General features: G+C 33.4%; 3 protein-coding genes across 5 annotated transcripts; 2 read left to right on the top strand and 1 right to left on the bottom strand.

Annotated features, from left to right (window-relative positions):
• The first annotated feature begins 252 nt into the window (after positions 1–252).
• LOC121120298 (coiled-coil domain-containing protein 137) lies at positions 253–2,586 on the top strand. The gene is given in 6 exon segments (XM_040715155.2): positions 253–270; positions 432–712; positions 897–1,008; positions 1,079–1,105; positions 1,107–1,181; positions 1,947–2,586. Coding segments are annotated over 5 exon segments (1,008 nt in total). The 5' UTR covers positions 253–270; positions 432–449; the 3' UTR covers positions 2,478–2,586.
• A 2,700-nt stretch (positions 2,587–5,286) lies between these two features.
• LOC121120228 (uncharacterized) lies at positions 5,287–11,094 on the top strand. 2 transcript variants are annotated; one of them, XM_040715065.2, is made up of 8 exons: positions 5,287–5,433; positions 5,495–6,846; positions 6,905–7,369; positions 7,438–8,730; positions 9,445–9,651; positions 9,705–9,857; positions 9,920–10,018; positions 10,079–11,094. In XM_040715065.2, the coding sequence occupies exons 5-8, from the start codon at positions 9,591–9,593 to the stop codon at positions 10,786–10,788; spliced, it is 1,023 nt and encodes a 340-aa protein (XP_040570999.1). In that variant the 5' UTR covers positions 5,287–5,433; positions 5,495–6,846; positions 6,905–7,369; positions 7,438–8,730; positions 9,445–9,590; the 3' UTR covers positions 10,789–11,094. The 2 variants fall into 2 exon arrangements, with proteins under 2 accessions (XP_040570999.1, XP_040571000.1); XM_040715066.2 differs by having other exon boundaries at positions 5,293–5,441.
• Positions 11,060–16,902, bottom strand: mahj (LisH and WD40 domain-containing protein mahjong). Of its 2 annotated transcripts, none has more exons than XM_040713993.2 (10): positions 16,256–16,902; positions 16,022–16,198; positions 15,504–15,957; positions 14,910–15,438; positions 14,555–14,848; positions 13,667–14,496; positions 12,515–13,608; positions 11,841–12,158; positions 11,426–11,771; positions 11,060–11,361 (listed from the first exon to the last, which is right to left on the bottom strand). In XM_040713993.2, the coding sequence occupies exons 1-10, from the start codon at positions 16,412–16,414 to the stop codon at positions 11,198–11,200; spliced, it is 4,365 nt and encodes a 1,454-aa protein (XP_040569927.1). In that variant the 5' UTR covers positions 16,415–16,902; the 3' UTR covers positions 11,060–11,197. The 2 variants fall into 2 exon arrangements, with proteins under 2 accessions (XP_040569927.1, XP_040569925.1); XM_040713991.2 differs by having other exon boundaries at positions 12,515–13,611; positions 16,256–16,795.
• Positions 16,903–17,763: the final 861 nt, after the last annotated feature.

Raw genomic sequence — 17,763 nt, 5'->3', positions numbered from 1 at the left:
GATCCCACAATGTAATTATTTTTTCACAACTCTTATTATTGTTTCATTCTTGATGAGAGAACACATCAAATGAAGTTGAGTAACTACGTGCGATTGTGCACTAAAAAACGGAGAATAAAACTGAGAAATTGAAGGCGAGTTATCTATTAATTATTATGAGAAAATTATTTTGCACATCCGTCAAGCACAGAAAAAGAATGCGTTCCATATTCATTTAAAGTGTTTTGGCCTACCCTGGATAAATATTAACTAGCCTTGTGCGTAGCCAAGGTGACTATATATTATAGATTATAGTCTCATTATTATAGGCATTTGACGTCATAGATTAATCAAAACAAACAAATAAATACACGTGCTTTCATAACTGACGTACATAACATCGAATTGTCAAAAATTGAAATATAATATATCTTAATCAATATTTATATTAGTAATATTAATCAAAATCAATGGGAAGGAAAATTAAAGGACGAAAGCATCATGGAGTTCGAGATCCAGAGGCACAAAGAGAAGCAAGAGAAGCCAAGTTTAAGGGCAAGATAAACGCAGCTCCTGGTAATCCTGACGATCAAGAAATTCCCCGTAAATTAATGATGATATCGAAATTCATGTCGACCAAAGGCGTTAAAAAACGTGTCGTCTCTAGCAAATCCCAGCCTCAAGCTAAAGTTGTACGGAAGAAAAAGCTGTTAGACTCTGGACCCTCACAAAAGTAATTAAGTTTTACTTCATCATTAATTATGAGAGGTCCAAAATGAGAGACTGACATTTAATTTTAGAATATTGATATTTATTTATTTTTTACTAAATGATTTATCGATGTGCGAACTAGATTCATTCATTCAGTTTAATACTAATATATGTCCATTATTATTACTTAATGAAAATAATGTTAGGTCACTTAACGGAGAAAAGGGTGCTAAACCCCTACGAAATGTTCCTCGTTTTACACAATCCCCTGGAGAATCTGAGTATCAATTTCTTCGACGTGTAGATCAGAAAGTTAAAGTAAGATCCATAATGTTTTTTTAACAGAAAATTATACATTATTTTAATTGATTATTAAAACTATTTTAAGGAAGTCATTCGAAGACAATCCTATGAAAAAAAAATTCAATGTTGAGGTAACGGAAGATCCTGTGACTGGTAAAAATGTCATCAAGGCAAGAGAAAAGGACGAAGTAAGTTTGATTTAAATAGGTGTATAGATACTAAGGATGCACCGATTTATCTATAATCAGCAAATGGTGATAATTTAGTTTTTTTTGTGGTTTAGCTACTACTGATTTATGGGCCAGTATACAAAGATACAAATATTTGTTTTTGTTAAATCCAATGTCTTTTTGACTGAAGATTGTAGTTTTTCCACTGCAGTAACGATGCCATTGAAGACAATGCTTGTCTTTGTTATGTTTTACAATAAAATATACCTTCTTAATGAAGTAGAAAATCAAATTTTGGGATCAACTTTATTTACAAAACACAAATGAATCATGTTTAATGAAAGTACAAACTATTTATACTGTGTACATATACCGAGTGCTCCATTAAAATCTGAACATTTTAAACTTCAACAAGATATAGTTTATTAATTTACAATAGAATTTCGACAAAATTTATACTATAAATAGATGTGTCTGAGCTCTCTAAATCAATAATGTAGCCGCCTTTAGCGGAAATTATGGCTTCCAGGCTGCGGCGGAAGGCCTAGCACCCGCTCCGGATGGCCATTAAATTTTGAGAGGTCAAGGTAACATAAAATGTAAAAAAAGCGGAATCGACTATAATTTTTAATCAAATTGAGATACATAACTCAATTTGATTTTAGGCGGAGGTTTTATACTCTAGCGAGTGCCCATTCTAGTTAGAACTGTATTTAGTATTTACTAGAAAATTAATAATTAATCAATCTATAAGCAGTATAATCATTATATCTCTATTTCTAGAATGAACTAGCTAAAGAAGAAAAGAAACGTAAGAAGATTATGAAGAAAAAAGGAATCATTATTCGAACCAAAGAAGAAAAACGTAAGATTCAACGGGAACGACAGAAACTACGAAAGTTAAAGAAGAAAGGCAAACTTCCCTTGAGCGATGAGGATGATAACGAGGATAGTGACGTTGAAATTAGAAATAGTAAGGAGGATAAAAATCGTTTAAGAGATTTTTCAGAACTTCAAGATCACGTGGCCTTTAATGAAGTTGTTCATGCTCCACCTAGCATAACCCATAAAAATAATAAAATAGACACAAACCTTAAAAATCCTGAACTACGAAAGCCAGCATCTAAAGGTGGCCTCCTTGTTGAAGCCATTCTAAAGGGGACCAAGCAAAATACAATTTCGAAGAATAAGAAAAAGAATGTGCCGGCTATATCCTTGGCTCAAAAACAAATGTTGGAAACGGAGCGGAGTAGGGTTATAGAGCAATACAGAGCTCTAAAAATTCTCAAATATAAAGGAAAAAATGCTGCTTAATTCAAATACATTTCTGTGATATTTGTGTATTACTTCTTTTGGATATATTTCATATTTTGGAGTATGGTACTTTGTATTTTTTATGTTTCTAATAAATTATTGTAATACATATTTAGCTCCTTATTAAAAAGTGTGCATAATGGGGGCATTCCATATTAAATGCACTATGAATCTGGGAAAACATTTAGCTGAATTTGATGATTTTTAGTGTATATCTTTGAGTAAATTTTGACCAATTTTTATCTGTTCCCATTGTACATGGATTACTTACAATGTTACTTAAGATTTTGATGTTTTTACATAACATTGTAGTTCCCTTTTTCTTTTTTTTCCATAGATAATTCAATCATCTAACAAATTTTTAAATTTCTATATCGAAATTGGAGACAACGACAGTGGAAAGTTGAAATTCAATTATCCTTTTAATGATTAGAAAATAATTTAGGTAATTGAACCTTGTAAGGGAGTCGTAATATGCAAATCCGTTTCCTTTGGAATGTCTCTTCTTGGGAAATTAATGAGCTTGCTTAAGAAGTGAATTCTCGATATAATTTAATTATTTATGCGCCTAGTTTTCGGTGCTTAATCATGTATCTAGCTCAAATTTAGTTATTTGTTAACTAATATGAAGTTATGATTTTGTCGATCATAATTGCTCGAATAAGTTTTCACGTAAGATTAGACAATCATTGGAGTTTGGACTTGTATACAAGAGAACTTATCTACCAAAAAAGTAATGATTTACATCTATAATTTTTTGAAGTGCATGACAACACTTAATGAATTACTTAAGACAATTTTGGGTTTATTAGACCAAATGACTAAGAAATTTTAAGTTAAACTGTTGTTTTATCAAGCCTTTTATTCGATAAATGGAAAATTGTAACTAAAAATTATTTTATTCTAAAAGATCATAGCATATTGTTACAAAAATCAATTTATCTCAGCCTGTTCACAGTTTCCTATGCTTAAGAACCCATTGATGTAAAATGAATTATGCACATTCATTGACTTAGAAATTGTATCTCTTCTTGACAAAGGAGCTATTAAAACCTATACCAGATAGCATTGCAATGTATTATCTAGTATTTTTGCAGTCCGAAAGAAATCATCCCTTTAATGTCTTGATTTGAAAAGGGGAACTTCATGACTCAATTGATCTGTCAGATACATTTTCGATGCTATGAGCATGACCCATGGAAACATTCGGTTATTTGTTTTCCTCTCCTAATACAGAAGGTCATTTAAAGCCTTGACCCAAATCTTTACCGCCCATTTCAGTGATGCCGGAATGGAAAAATATAATCTACTTTTCATAAGTTTTTTTCCAGAAAAAAGAGGTTCTACACGATAGGGAATCCGGAGAGTGTGTTGGAATCCAAAGGCCAGATGCCCCCTCGGGGTTTAAAAATGGTTATTGACTGGGAGATATTTTCCATTCAAGTAAAAGTACCTCAAATTTGTCAAAAGAAGCCTCAAAACTTTTCTTAAATGATATTCGAAGGTCATCTAGTAAGGTTTACATAGCAAATATAAAAAAAAAAAAAAAAAATTCAAGACCAGAAGGTTCCCTTTGTGTCAAATTGACAACACAGCCGTTTTGAATTTCTTGGCCGAACTGTTTGAGAATGGATATGCCTTCAAATCCTCTTGCCTTGTGCAAAAAGCTGCACTGGAAAAATGGAGCGAGATCTCTAATTTTAAAATTATTTTTTCTGAAAGTAGATTTAAATTGCTAATTAGAGGATTTTTTTAATCTAAATCCTCCTATAGTAAGCTACAACCCAGTTTGGGATATATTTGTTCTTTTAGATTATTTAAAATCTTTAAGTGATCCATTCACAATCACATTGAATAATTGAATTATAGAATAAAATTTATAGGATTTGAAAATTATGAAATTTATATATGTAATTCATTTTAAAAGTTGTGGAGAAATAATATGACACTGATAATCTGGAAAAAATTATAAAATAAATAGCAGTTGGGATAATTGAATTATTTTGCCTAACTACCAGATAATTTAGTTTCTTTTTGGATGAAAGGTTGCGTGATATTATAAAGGTAACGACATGTATATTTACAGTCAAAGAAGCGGTATTTATAATTCAAATATGATAATTGATTGCTACTCTTGCTCCTGGTAACAGTTATACTCTTTGACGTCACTATTAAAAAGCACGGTGGAAGTCATAGATCTAACATCAGTCGGAAAAGCGTTATGGACGGTATAAACTTGTATTTTATTAACCTTCACACAAGGTGATTATATTATATATAGTCACCTTGCCTTGATATGACCTAGGGTTTTCCGTAGTAAAATACAATTTCATTAATGGTGTAACCAATTGTTGTCCCACACCCCGCCATCCCTCAATACAAATTGTTTAATTATGAACTAGCTGAAATTCAAGGATCAGTCATGAAAGGGGAAGATAATGTAAATATTCGTTTCGTCTTGCCACTGAGGAAAAAAACAAACTTCTTATTTTGAAGATTTAGCCTACCCTTTTGATCAAACTCAGGATACGAGACATGAACCTATTTGGATTCATACGATGTAGTTCTTTACTTGAGATATTCAAAAATGGGAATCCTTTGAGCTTTCTAATCTATTAAGTCTTAAAATTAGTTCATCTTACATTTAACGTTACTCTTTATTCATCGGACGTCTTTGTCATGGATCCCTTTGATGGCGAAGCCTTTGATTCGATAAAAACAGTAAAGCTACAACTGTTGGTCCCGTTACCTTCTGTCATGTTTACAAAAAAAAAAAAAAAAAGAACCTGTATCTGAACTTCCATATCCTATGTTTACTGATGCTATGAGGGGCCTCATAGTTACGTCTACTAGCTTCGAAAAGGAAAAAAAGGTTGAGATATTGAAGCTAATTGAAAGTATTTCTGGTGTATACAGTAACACATTCCACGATGAAGTAACTCATCTTATCGCTGCCGTGAGAGGGTTCTTATATTTTAAATTCAGTATCAATAGCAATATAACTATAATTTTATCAGGTTGTCCATAGTCCTAAATACTCAGCTGCCGTTGAGAAAAAAAATCCCATAATGTCGGAGGAATGGATATTCTATGTATGGAAAAAAGTAAAAATGTCGCTCTACAGCACCCACATTATGTAGCTGCTGTAGATAGACAATTTGCTATGTTTAAATGCCCTGCCCTTACGGGTCTGAAAATAACTGTATCTCAAATGAATCCATAAGACAAAGATTTACTCAAAAAGAGTATCGAGTCCCTTAGATGGATCTACTCTAAAGCATTAGATATGCATTCGACCAATGTCATTATAGTACCCCGCTCCGAAGGGGAAAAATATTCATATGCAACGAAATTGAAAATCCCAATTCTAAACTCTAATTGGATCATTGATTCAATTGAAAAGGGTTATTGCCTTGAATCTGATGAATACAAAATTGAAAAAAATAATTGTTCTACCCCACTAAAGAAAACGTTTCTCGTCTTATTGAAGTATCATTATGTACTACTATAATGGGTCCAGGAGTGGATGAAACAACGACCATTAAAGTAAATGATACTGTAGAAAATTCAGGATCAATTTCTTTGATAGTAAAAAGGTGTATACATAGTACAGAGAGTTGGGTTAAAAGTTTGGATCTTGACCGTGTAATAAAAGCTGGGTCTTTTGTGGAAGGATGTCGAATTTTTCTTGATGGGTTTGAGGATCTTCAGAAAGAACATCTTAGAAGAGTAATTCAAATAGCTGTAGCAACAAAAATGTAACAGCTTATCCCCTCAGTCACACATATGGTCGTAAAATCGTTCGACGAAACAAATAAAAGATCTTAACTTAAAGCCTGATCAGGTCACTATTCAGTGGATTGTTGAAAGTATGCACCTTGGTAGAATTGCTCCTGCAAGTGATTTTGCTGCACTAAAAATTGTTTGTCTACCTCCACTTTTTCCAAAAGATGAAAAGGTTTTTGACACTAACTGAACAAATTACTGAACTTGACAACGACATTCGTGCTCAATATGATATAAAACAAGATGATACCACATTAGCTGATCCTCTTACTCCGGAAGTGAATCAAACCAGTCTCAATCAGCCAAATTTTTTACAAATAAAACGTTATCTCTTGTCGGTTTAGATGAAGAAACAGAGCAGAAATTGAGTGAATGGGTAGATGATGAAGTTGAAGAGATAGTATCTGCGGATCACCGGGGTATATTGGACTATCTTGTGCTTCCTGTTTACGGCTGTAACATTCATAATTTTAAGGCACAACATTAAGTCAATCATTTGTGGCTTAGTTAATGCCTTAATAAAGGAGAATTTTTGGATATTGAATATTTTTTTAAGCCGTATTTGATCGATACTAATTTGAAGGTAAGATTTTATACAAATTTATAATAATATATGATTTCCTTCAAAATAATTTATTTAGCCTTTGAAAGAAGTTGTAATTGGCATTTCAGGATTTGCTTCCCAAGAACAAGAAAAACGATTGTTGAATCCTTCTAAGTATCTTCATACGTTGAATCCTAAGAATTCAACTACCAAATCTATGAATTCAACTGTTGATTGTTTAACTACTCTGAAAGCTTGTAAAAATTTCAAAAAACCAAAAGATGAAGAAAAATTAAAAGATTTGTTACAAGATGTAACAAAAAATGATCTGAATGCCTCTAAAACTACTAGTTCAATCAAAAAAATACAAATGAATTCGTCATCAACTGAGTGTAATCGACAAAGATCTTCTCTTTGTGAAGAATATAACCAAGATTCGATTGTAATTGATAACCAGACACTTGAACCTCAGATACATTAGGTAGATTCTATAAAGTCAAAATAACAGATGATATTGGTTGAGAAGTTGAATGCTGATGAGAATGTATCTTTAGCTAATAATGTAAGTAATTATGTTACCTTTGAATGATATATTATTTGACATAACCTATTTTTATGTAAATGTTTTAGAGTGAATTTCTGTCCATGGATATACCTGAGAATAAGACGGAAGAATCACTTTTACAACGTGAAGAAGATGAAACCATTCAGAAATATCGATTTATAATTTCAGGTTATCCTGACGATCTCAAGGCTGGATTTGGAGATCTGATCGACTCTCTTAATAATAGCGACATTGCATCTGGGAAAATGTTCCTTCATAACTCCTATTTTGATGAATGTATGTCACACAAAAGTATAATTACTCCCTTAAACAAATATGAATGGGGACATAAAAAAAATGTCTTTCTCAGTTAGAGGACGGGGGCTTTGAAAAACGACTAGTATTGGCTTCATACAGATGGAGACATAAAATTGGAAGTCAGCGAAAAAGAGCTTTTGAAGGGATTGTTGCCATAATGCATACGTCTCCTAAGCGCAGAGAAGCTTTTCAAAGACTAATAGAGTTTGGTGGAGGTCAAGTCATTACACCTAATCCTCCTTATTCTGATCCAGAAGATGCAACTTATTGCTTCATAGAACCTGTCAAAGTTCCAAAATATAAAATTGATTATGAGAGTCTCGCTACTCGTGGAATAGCTGTTGTAGAACCTATTTTTATTAACGAGTATCTCATCCATAGTCAACAGATAATAAAATTATATTTTATTAAAGCTGTTAGCAAACACATAGGATTGTACCTTCCCACCAGAGCTAGACAGATTGCCCGTCTTTTGAAACTCAATTATGAATGAAAGGCCCTGGGATTCATTTATGGTGGAACACAAGTGTGGATATTTTTTCATTTTAGCTAATCGTTAACTAAGCTCTTTGTATCTAGCTTGTCTTAACAATGTGTAGATTTGTATGTGTTTACCTAGAGCAGTGGTGCCCAACCTGGGGGTCTCGACCCCATGGCATTGGTTTTGAGACGTATTTGAATATTATATCTAACACGGTCAAAAACATTAAGTTACATCAATGCATACTATGAAACTTAATGTAGCAGTTCGTATGTCACTCTACACCACGTCTTAGTCAGGTGTAAGCCTGTTTCATCTATATTTTGTTAGATCGCACCACTGCTGTTCCTCATCCCATTAGTATTCCCAAATTAGCCGATTTCGGACTACTCTGGCCAAATTTGGCAGTATCTGGGTGGTTTTTGTTCACTAGCTTTTTGTAAGAATAAACTGTCAATGGTTATCAAGGCAGAAGTCAAAGAGTTATGAAGAAAGGCCATTCTTGACTCAAAACATCAACAATTCCGTATGAAGCGTTTTAGGAGTCTTTTTAATGACCCTAAAAAGACTGTGCGACCTGGTAATTTTATTCTCTGATGAAGTATTTACAGAATGTATTCTTAGTATAGTTACTTAACAAATTAATACTCTATAATTAATAATCGCATGCGATTAATTATTAATTTACAATAAAATAATTGCATATATATGATATTTTAATGGGGGGCGTTTTTTGATTGCTTGTACTAGCATGGGTTGCCATAATTGAAAGGTTGGGAATCACTTGCCTACAGCCTTCATAGTATAAAATTTTAAAACTAACACTACGTATCTTATTCAAATTCCTACTATATATGAAACTGAAGAGTGGATGCGAGTTTCTACAAAAAGGCCTTTTCTATTGGTGTTTAAGAATATATCTCTTTTTACTATTAATACGCGGCTTTCCTTTTATATTGTATTGACGTCTTGTGATAATATATATGTGGTAAAATACTTTGAATGTTATAAAATAAAACTACATTTTTTATTTGTTTTTTGACGAAGGGATGGATAATACTGAAAAAATTTCCAAATCTTTTCATAAAATGATAAATATTGAAATACACCTATAAAATACTCGTAATGTTACATTTATTTGCTACAAATATGTTAATTTGCATTTCCCCCCCTGATAACTTTCTATTTTTTTACATTTCCATAATCTTCCTTTCATTTTTCTCTTCAACTCCTCTTTTCAATGTACATAAAAGCTCAAAGACGTTTGAAATATCGTGTTGATTTTAATTTATAGTATACTAATATGAAAATGAGATTAACTACAATGGTAAATCCGAGGATTGAGATCAATTTATCAACTCGTGTGTGCAATTATGAATCCCTGATAATATACTCTTATAAATTATACACAAGATGAATTAAGGATAAAATTGGATAGCAATGGCAATGGAGCATAATCCCTCTTGGTTTATTTCTTTATCGGAAATGGTTTCTAAAGCTGGTAAGTTATTTGAGGGTAGAAAATTAAATGAATTCTTTGATATTAATTTGTAGTTTTGAACATTGTCAACGTTTTTTCTTCGTGTTTTCGATTGCCTGATGGCGAATGCCTTGAAGAATATTCACAAATAAATTCTCTTCAGAGGAACAAAGAAATCTTAGTTGAAGATAGGGATTCTATGGCCCTATTAGCGTCGATTTTTACAGGTAATTATTCATGAAATAAATAGTTCCGTATTGTAAAAGTTATCTATTTATATTGCATTAAGGTCGCGAAGAAAGAGTTCAAGGGCTTTTGATGTTACCATGGATTAATGTCAATGTGCATTATGCTAATGGGAATACCCCGTTGATTCTTGCTGTTCAAGGTAAAACCAATTTTGATACTAATATAAATATATCATATCTTAAATTAATTTGTTTTCAAGGAAACAATGATAAGATTGTACGATTGCTTTTGGAGCATCCTATGATTAACGTAAATCAAAGAGGGCTGGACGGATACACTGCTCTTATTAGAGCTTGCTATGATCGACCAGATTTTGTTAAAATTTTAATTTCCCGTCCAGAGACACAAATCAACCTTTCCACTTATTTTGGATCGAGTGCACTAACATACGCTATTCGTAACGGAAACACTGAAGCTGTACAATTTCTCTTATCGCGTCCTGACATTGATATAAATTTTCAAAGTAGATCTGGGGAAAATCCAATACTAGAGGCTGTTGCATATAGAAAAATTGAAATAGCAATACTTTTACTCCATCGAAGTGAATTAAACGTTAATGTTGTGGATGAGAAGGAGAGAACTCCTCTCATTATGGCAGTTCAAAATGGGTATGCCTTATTAGTAAGACTCTTATTAACGCGGGACTGTGATATATTTTGTGAAGATGAAAGTGGCCACAATGCATTGTATTACGCACTAAAAAGATTCAACTTTGAAATGGCGGAAATATTGACTGATCCATTTCTGTATAGTCAGCCACAACCACTTTTGAACATAAGTCGAAACGTGATAAGAAGATTATTATTAATAAACCTTAAAAAGAGTCAAAGACTAAAAAAAGTTATCCACTCTATTCCTCCTTGGGATCTACCAAGAAATCTTATAAGCTTTTTAGCCTACGACCCCTAATTTATTCTGTGATATTCTTGTTAAAAAGCACACTATATGTATTACCTAAAAATCCTTTTTTATATTTACTTTGTACCAATGTATTCGAACCAACCCCTTCTTATATGCCAATCATTCAGTCTTTATCTATTATTATTTCTTATGATGGCCCATAATTTATTAGGTATATCGTTATCTGTAATTTACTTATAAAAAGTAAAGTTAATTAATTATACAAGTATAATTATATCTCTATATAAACCCTAATTTTATTTATAATAATACAACTTAATAATTTTTCCATATTTTTATTTTAAATTATAAAAAGTTATAGTTTTTTTTGACTGCAAGAATAAAACTTTTTTCCGCTATTTAGATACAAGTGAGAGCAAAGATTGAGAAAATAATAATATTCACTCCATAAACTAAATTAAAATTCTTCAGTGTCATCGCCATCTTGTAAATTTCCATCGTAATCCCAATCTTCCTCTTCTTCTTCCTCCTCCTCTTCATAATCGACATCCGAAAAATTTTCGCCTCGGAACATTCCATCATCTTCATCTGACGAAGATCCTAACAAGTCCGTAAAACCATCTAAAAAAAGAGAAGAAGTTATAGAGATGATGTACATACAAAAAGTACTTAATGATATAGTTACTTGAGTCGTCCGAATCATTGTCATCCCCTTGACCGTCCTCATCATCCTTATCATCATCTTCTTCTTCGTCATAATCTTCTTGATCAGCCCTGAGTCTACCCACATCATACAGCCGAACAACAGACTCCTCGACTGTGAGTAACGGTAAATTTTCTACAACCGCAAGTTGAAGATCATTAGATGATGTACACAGATCTAAAATAGATCTTCGTGTTTCGATTGTTGCAATACTAGAATAGTCGGAAGCATCCAGAGTTTTAAATGATGATTCATATTTGTCACCGTCCTCCGTGTCTTGCTCCATTGTTCTTGCGTAAATAATGTCTCCGGAGTTGGTGAAAGTTATCTTTAAAATATAATAATTCACATAGTTATATACAAATTAATCATGGTTTACAAAATATATATAACTTACATGGCATTGATCTAATTGAGGCACAGTTTTAAGCAAGTGAAAGTTGCGAATGTCCCACACTTCCGTATTGCTCACAATTTCCAAACCGTTTGGATGGAACACACCAGACAAATTTTGATTCAACTTGTCAAGTTTTCTAATCTCCTTACTCATTCGCAAATCGTAGAGAACACCATCATTCAGAACCAATTCGTCCGTAGGATCAAAAGTTGCACGATTTTTTGAATAGTTATTTGATATTTGGGGGGATAAAGTTTGTATAACCTGGTTTCGTTCAATATCATAAATTTTTGCAACTTCGTTAGCCGTTCCTATAATCTGAATAATAAAAAATACAAAATTAATAATCGAGATGTAACAATTCGTTTGTTGTAACAATCTATTAAAATTAATTATAACTAAACAAGAGTAATGTATGTCTAAATCTAATATATACGAGTATATGTTGTGTACAAGTTAAAATTAATCCCATGACTTCATTTGGATAAATTAAAATTACTTGGATATGATGTATTTCGGAGTAGTATAATTGTGGGCATTTCTTTATAATGGGCTAGAGGATACTTAATAAAATTAATGTTCCTCAAAATAGTCAAAAATCACACAATTAATATTTTGACTGTCGATAATTACATTATCCTGATCACAACTACTCATAATTATTATCATCTTACTTTATCCTGTGACACTTTGGAAAATTCAATATAATCTTCATGTTCAAATATCATCTTGGATTCAAAGAATTCACCCATGGACCACATATTTGAATAAGGTGCTCGCCAAGACGATGACGTTAAAACAAATTTACCATCTCTCGAAGGTTGAATATGGTGAACAGTACTAGTATGACATTGAAAAGTAACTTCTTCCGCACCAGTGTAAGAATTAAAAAGTCTGACTTCTCCTTTATTTGTTCCCACAAGAATAAATTGATCATCTGGTGTAATGGCTACTGAGGAAAAATTATTGTCCTGTCTATTTTCAGATTCAATTGAAGGACGAAAGGTTTTGACTGGTCGAAATCGTCCATACATTAACTTTAAATCCAATTTTCTCCCATCAGGACCCCCAAAAGGAGGAAAAATTGACCTTAAAGTATATCGAGTAGCAAAGTTATAAGGAGCAGACATTCTAGGTCTTGGATCAGGGCACTTATGAGGAAGAAAGAGATCAAATTCTGGGCATGTTGACATCGGATTTTTACACAAGGAATGTTGTGAAGATAAGTAATCAGATATTATTGACACAAGTGAATTTTTTGAAGCTTCGACTCCAGAATGTGAATTAGATATACCGGCATTATCAAAGTCTGACCGGCGATTTGTGAGGACTGTCATGGACGGAGATGGAGAACCAATATCAAGCTTTCGGGATGCGCGATTAAGCCGAATTGGTATAGGCGTGGAAGGCGTATTTTGTATTGAACTATTATTAAGAAGAGATGTGGAACTCCTTGATGGAGAAGAAATAAGACGAGAAGCTGAATTAGTCACTCGTGAGGAAAAAGATGGAGTTGAATTGGAAGGAGTAATGGGGTTACCAGTTGGAGTTGAACGGTTATGATGCAAATTTTTAGTTGTTAAAAGTGCAAGATTTGCTTCTCTTTGTAACACAGACACTGATTCATTAAGTCCTTGACTAGCTAAATATTCTTGAATTAATTGGAGTAGTTGTTTTTTGGGGAAACGAATCTTTGTTTGAGCAACGACAGATGCCCTATGAAGCATCTCAATAGAGAAGTCATTACACTCCGTCAGATGTCTAGGGCCTGCTGAAATAAGGGATAATTAGTACTAAATCTAAAAATATTAGTTATTAATACAAACCAGGGCCAGAAACAAGTTCGAGAAGATCATGGGCATATTGTTGAAATTTTACGTGTTCACCTCTTTTATCTAAAAGAACTGGCTCTCGAACTAGTTGTTGTAGTTCTCCATTGGTAAAAATAGGAAGTTTGGACATAATTTGTTTTGCAGCAGGAGATCTTCCTAGACCTGTAAGTGCTTTGCATGCAAGGGCTCGAATCGCGTCAGCATCCGTTATTGGAGTTTTGGTATGGAGCAATTGCAACAGAGCCATAATACCATTATTAGTACGAACACAGTCCCACACTTTGTTAATCAAATCTTCGGCACTCTTTGAATTAGCAAGTTTTTTCTTCAACAAGAAAGATGATGAACAATAATTAGTAGTCGATGATGAATTTGATGAATATCCCTTTTGTGAACACAGACAATTTATCAATACACTCAAAGATGCTTTCTGCACCTCTGATGAATCTTGAATAATTTCACCCTCAGCTGCACTTAAAAGAATATTGAATCCTACAGTTTTTGAGTCATCAGGGAGTTCAATTCTTTCACAAAGTTGTAACTGCACTTTTGGAAGAATGGCTGCAATGCATAAACAATCCAATGCAGATCTCACAGTTTCGGATCGACCAGTACAGGACCAGTCATATGCAATTGCTATTACTTTTAAACACATAGTAATACCACCAAGTTGAATAAATTTGTCCATAGGAGGCCATTTAGCTTTGAACGGCATGAAATTAACTAGAGTTTCAATGCACTCTTGACTTTGTTCAGGACTAAGACGATTAGGCTTATAATTTGGCACAGAGACACGAGACTCTACAAACTCTCTAGTATGGAATCTACAAAAACAATTAATCAATAATATAGCTATATATAATGGTTAAGTTATTCAGTTACCTCTTAAGTTGTTCTGCTTTCAATGCAAGTTGAGCATCAGTGTATTTTTTGTAAGCAACCATAACTTGTCGTACACTCTGTCTTTGTAAATATTCTTGATCATCAGATAACAAAATTCGATTGTCTTCGTGATTAAGAATGGGAAGTGTGTTGACGGTATTGTAAATCATTCTTATACCATCTTTTTGGTCAAAAATATCAAGGAAAACACGAAAGGAAAATGAAAGATATGAAAACATAATTGCAAACTGTCGACCCGAGTCATGAGAACATTCAATGAGCCAGAGTACATATCTAAAAAAAATATATATATGTTGGATGTTAAATATAAATATGATTTAAATATAACACTTACTTAACAAGGTCCTCCAGGAGATTATGAGGCAATAAACACACTTTTTCCATCGAATCATCATCACAACCAATATAATATAAAACTTGACTGACAGCTGTAGATGCAATAGATGGCCTAGGGATTGCAATAAGCTTTGGAATACCACCTGTTGTAACCCATTCCATGACCATTCTTTTATGACAGAATAAACCCGCTTGAAAACGAAGGGCCTCAAATGCCAAACGCGTATTACGAGTTTCTCTTACTTTGAGATAATTTGAAATTAATTCTAAGACACCACTATCCACTGTGAAACTTAAAAATTCTTGATATTCAGCCAATGGAGACAGGAGACGCAAAATGAAAACTTGTTTTCCCACTAATGTTAAAGGATGAATTCGAAAATGACAAATTATTTGGGCCTCCATCTCAGCCCAAGATGAATTAGACCAATTTTCAAATAATACCCCTTGATTTAGAGAGGAGTTATCCTTAGAGAAATTATTATGCCGCATTGGATTACTGAGATCATCTGGAGGTTTCTTTAAATCTAAAAACAAAACAATTATCAATATTAATATGATATAACTATTTTTATTTTGATAGTGTTCATACCTAAAGCCGAGGAGCTGTCTAATGCTTCGTTTGATGATCTTCGAACTTGAACAGGACTCTTTTTACCAAAAATTGAAAAAGGTCTTTTAAATTTGTTAGAATTCGGTGAGTCTATTTTCGGATTTGTTGTAGTATTTGATGAAATATCCTGACCTTGCTTCACTTCTTCCATCATTTCAGACTGATATTTCCTTAGTCTTTGAAGAATAATGGGTATTATGCGACCATTTTTTTCTCTATTTTCCGGATCTGTGGCAACGTCAGAGAGTTCAGATGCAACTGCTAAAAGCCCAGTTGCATAACTTTGTAAAGGTTCTTTTGCATTTTCAACCCAGGAATAGAGTCTTCCAACTAAACCACTGGTTTCCATAATAACACTGGTTTGAAGTGCAGGAAGAATCCCTAAAACAAGACGCGCCGCAGCAACGTTCACTAGAAAGGAGTCCCGTCTCGTCTTAAATAGAAAATATATAAAATCATTTATGGTTATTGTTGAATGAATCCCAATATTTCCGTACTTGTCCCAATTGGATCCAATAATTGTCTTTCAGATAATTATTAAATAGATCTTGCACAAGAGATTCTTTTTTAAAGAAATGTTTGAGGAGTTGCCCAAGCTGACATTCGGGGTCAACGCGGTGGGGGTGACGGTCCTCAAAGGGGTCCGGATCTGAGGCGGCGTAGTGTTCATGTTCCTATAATATATACAAAGAGGATTATGAATACACCAAGGATCCTTTTTGAGCATTTACCTTCTCCAAGAGTTCGGATAGTTTGGTGAGGACATCAGTGGGATCGAATGAGGTGGACGTTCGTGACTCTTCCCACGTTTTGATAATGTTTTGAAATTCCGTGAGAGAAGTGGAAGTGTTACCACTGAGAGCGTTCGCCAATCCGCTCAGGGATAACATGTTCTCACACACCAGATCTCGTCCTTGCCTTAACTTACTCGGACTCCTTCGACAATAGTAGCAACTAGTAGTAGTTCTTCGATTCCAGTTGTTTATTTTATTTGAATTAGTAGATGTTGACGATGTTGTGTTGTATTGAGTTATTATTACTTAGTTTACTATTATCCAAAGTGGTGCAACCAGTACCAGATGAACGCTCCTACTCACGCTTCACACAGGGCTCATCATCCATGTCCTACTAATCACAATTCATAGAGTCCCAGACTAGATCTCCAAAGAGCACAATATATCAAATCTTTTTCGCAAATAACAACTTATTAGAAGCTCTATAAGACGCAATTTACGAGACTTACGCCAAGAAAAGAAAGATTGGAATGAAGTGGTACGCCTGAGCGGATACAAAGAAAAACCAAAGCGAGGGCGGTCGCGACTAGTAAGGGGAGTTTAGCAAAAAAAAAAAGATGTACGTTCTAGCTATGTCTATTACTATCATGTCTGCGAAATGAGAAGAAGAAGGAAAAAAATGGATATGGTTTACAAGTTTGCTCTCACGTCATATTTTCTCTTTCTATCTCGAAATTGGAGAGAGAGGAACTGGACGTATCAAATTCAATCCTCGCAACCTTTTAATAATAAGAAAATAATTTATTATGTGGAGGAGGTTGTAAGTTCGACTCTTATGGAGTATCAGGGGAAGAAGAACTCGGATTCGATGCATGAAATGGGGACAAGGCCGGAGATGTAGTGATTACTTTTCAGTGTCTTGCACTCATCATCTGTTGAATCCCGGCTCTCTTTTTTATATGTCACGAATCATGATTGTATTATTATTTATTTCTTTGAGGAGTACCTTGAACCCGAGAGTGTAAATCCGTCTCTTTACCCCTCTCCTCCTACTCCAATGGCAATAATGTATAAGTTCTTTATTCATTGAGCATTTTATAGGGACGTCGGCATTATTGACGTCAGCCATTTAGGGGGCCTGAACAGCCAAGTTTTATAAAAATGAAAACCCTTTTTCATTAATATTAACAGAAATAGTGAACTATTGGACTTATAATTTACCGACTATGAAAATGTTATCCCTTTATCGCCTAGTTATACATGATATAGCATATTTTAAATTCATTTTATTCAGATATATTATAATATTGTTATACTATGTTATTTCCATATTGCAGATAAAAATTTACTACCCATTTTTAGGGATGTTAAGTACGTATTACTTTCATTTAATTCAAATTAATACAAGTGTTTATCCTGATATCAAGTAGTATTCAATGCAAATGTTAAGTTTCTTTTTATTTTTAAAACCATTTGATAAAGTTTCATCAAGATATATTATATAA

The sequence above is a fragment of the Lepeophtheirus salmonis genome, chromosome 6 (genome assembly GCF_016086655.4).
Source record: "Lepeophtheirus salmonis chromosome 6, UVic_Lsal_1.4, whole genome shotgun sequence".
Classification (NCBI taxonomy): domain Eukaryota; kingdom Metazoa; phylum Arthropoda; class Copepoda; order Siphonostomatoida; family Caligidae; genus Lepeophtheirus; species Lepeophtheirus salmonis.
This window is presented reverse-complemented; position numbering and strand designations above follow the sequence as displayed.

What these genes read in the sequence shown, in the direction of transcription:
- LOC121120228 (XM_040715065.2), top strand. Translation starts at nt 9,591, where the DNA reads ATGGCAATGGAGCATAATCCCTCTTGGTTTATTTCTTTATCGGAAATG. An exon ending in ATTAGCGTCGATTTTTACAG is followed by an intron (nt 9,858 to 9,919) that starts GTAATTATTCAT and finishes TATTGCATTAAG; the next exon opens with GTCGCGAAGAAAGAGTTCAA. An exon ending in GTTGATTCTTGCTGTTCAAG is followed by an intron (nt 10,019 to 10,078) that starts GTAAAACCAATT and finishes TTTGTTTTCAAG; the next exon opens with GAAACAATGATAAGATTGTA.
- mahj (XM_040713991.2), bottom strand. Translation starts at nt 16,414, where the DNA reads ATGTTATCCCTGAGCGGATTGGCGAACGCTCTCAGTGGTAACACTTCC. An exon ending in CTCCTGGAGGACCTTGTTAA is followed by an intron (nt 14,849 to 14,909) that starts GTAAGTGTTATA and finishes TATTTTTTTTAG; the next exon opens with ATATGTACTCTGGCTCATTG. An exon ending in AAAGCAGAACAACTTAAGAG is followed by an intron (nt 14,497 to 14,554) that starts GTAACTGAATAA and finishes TTGTTTTTGTAG; the next exon opens with ATTCCATACTAGAGAGTTTG.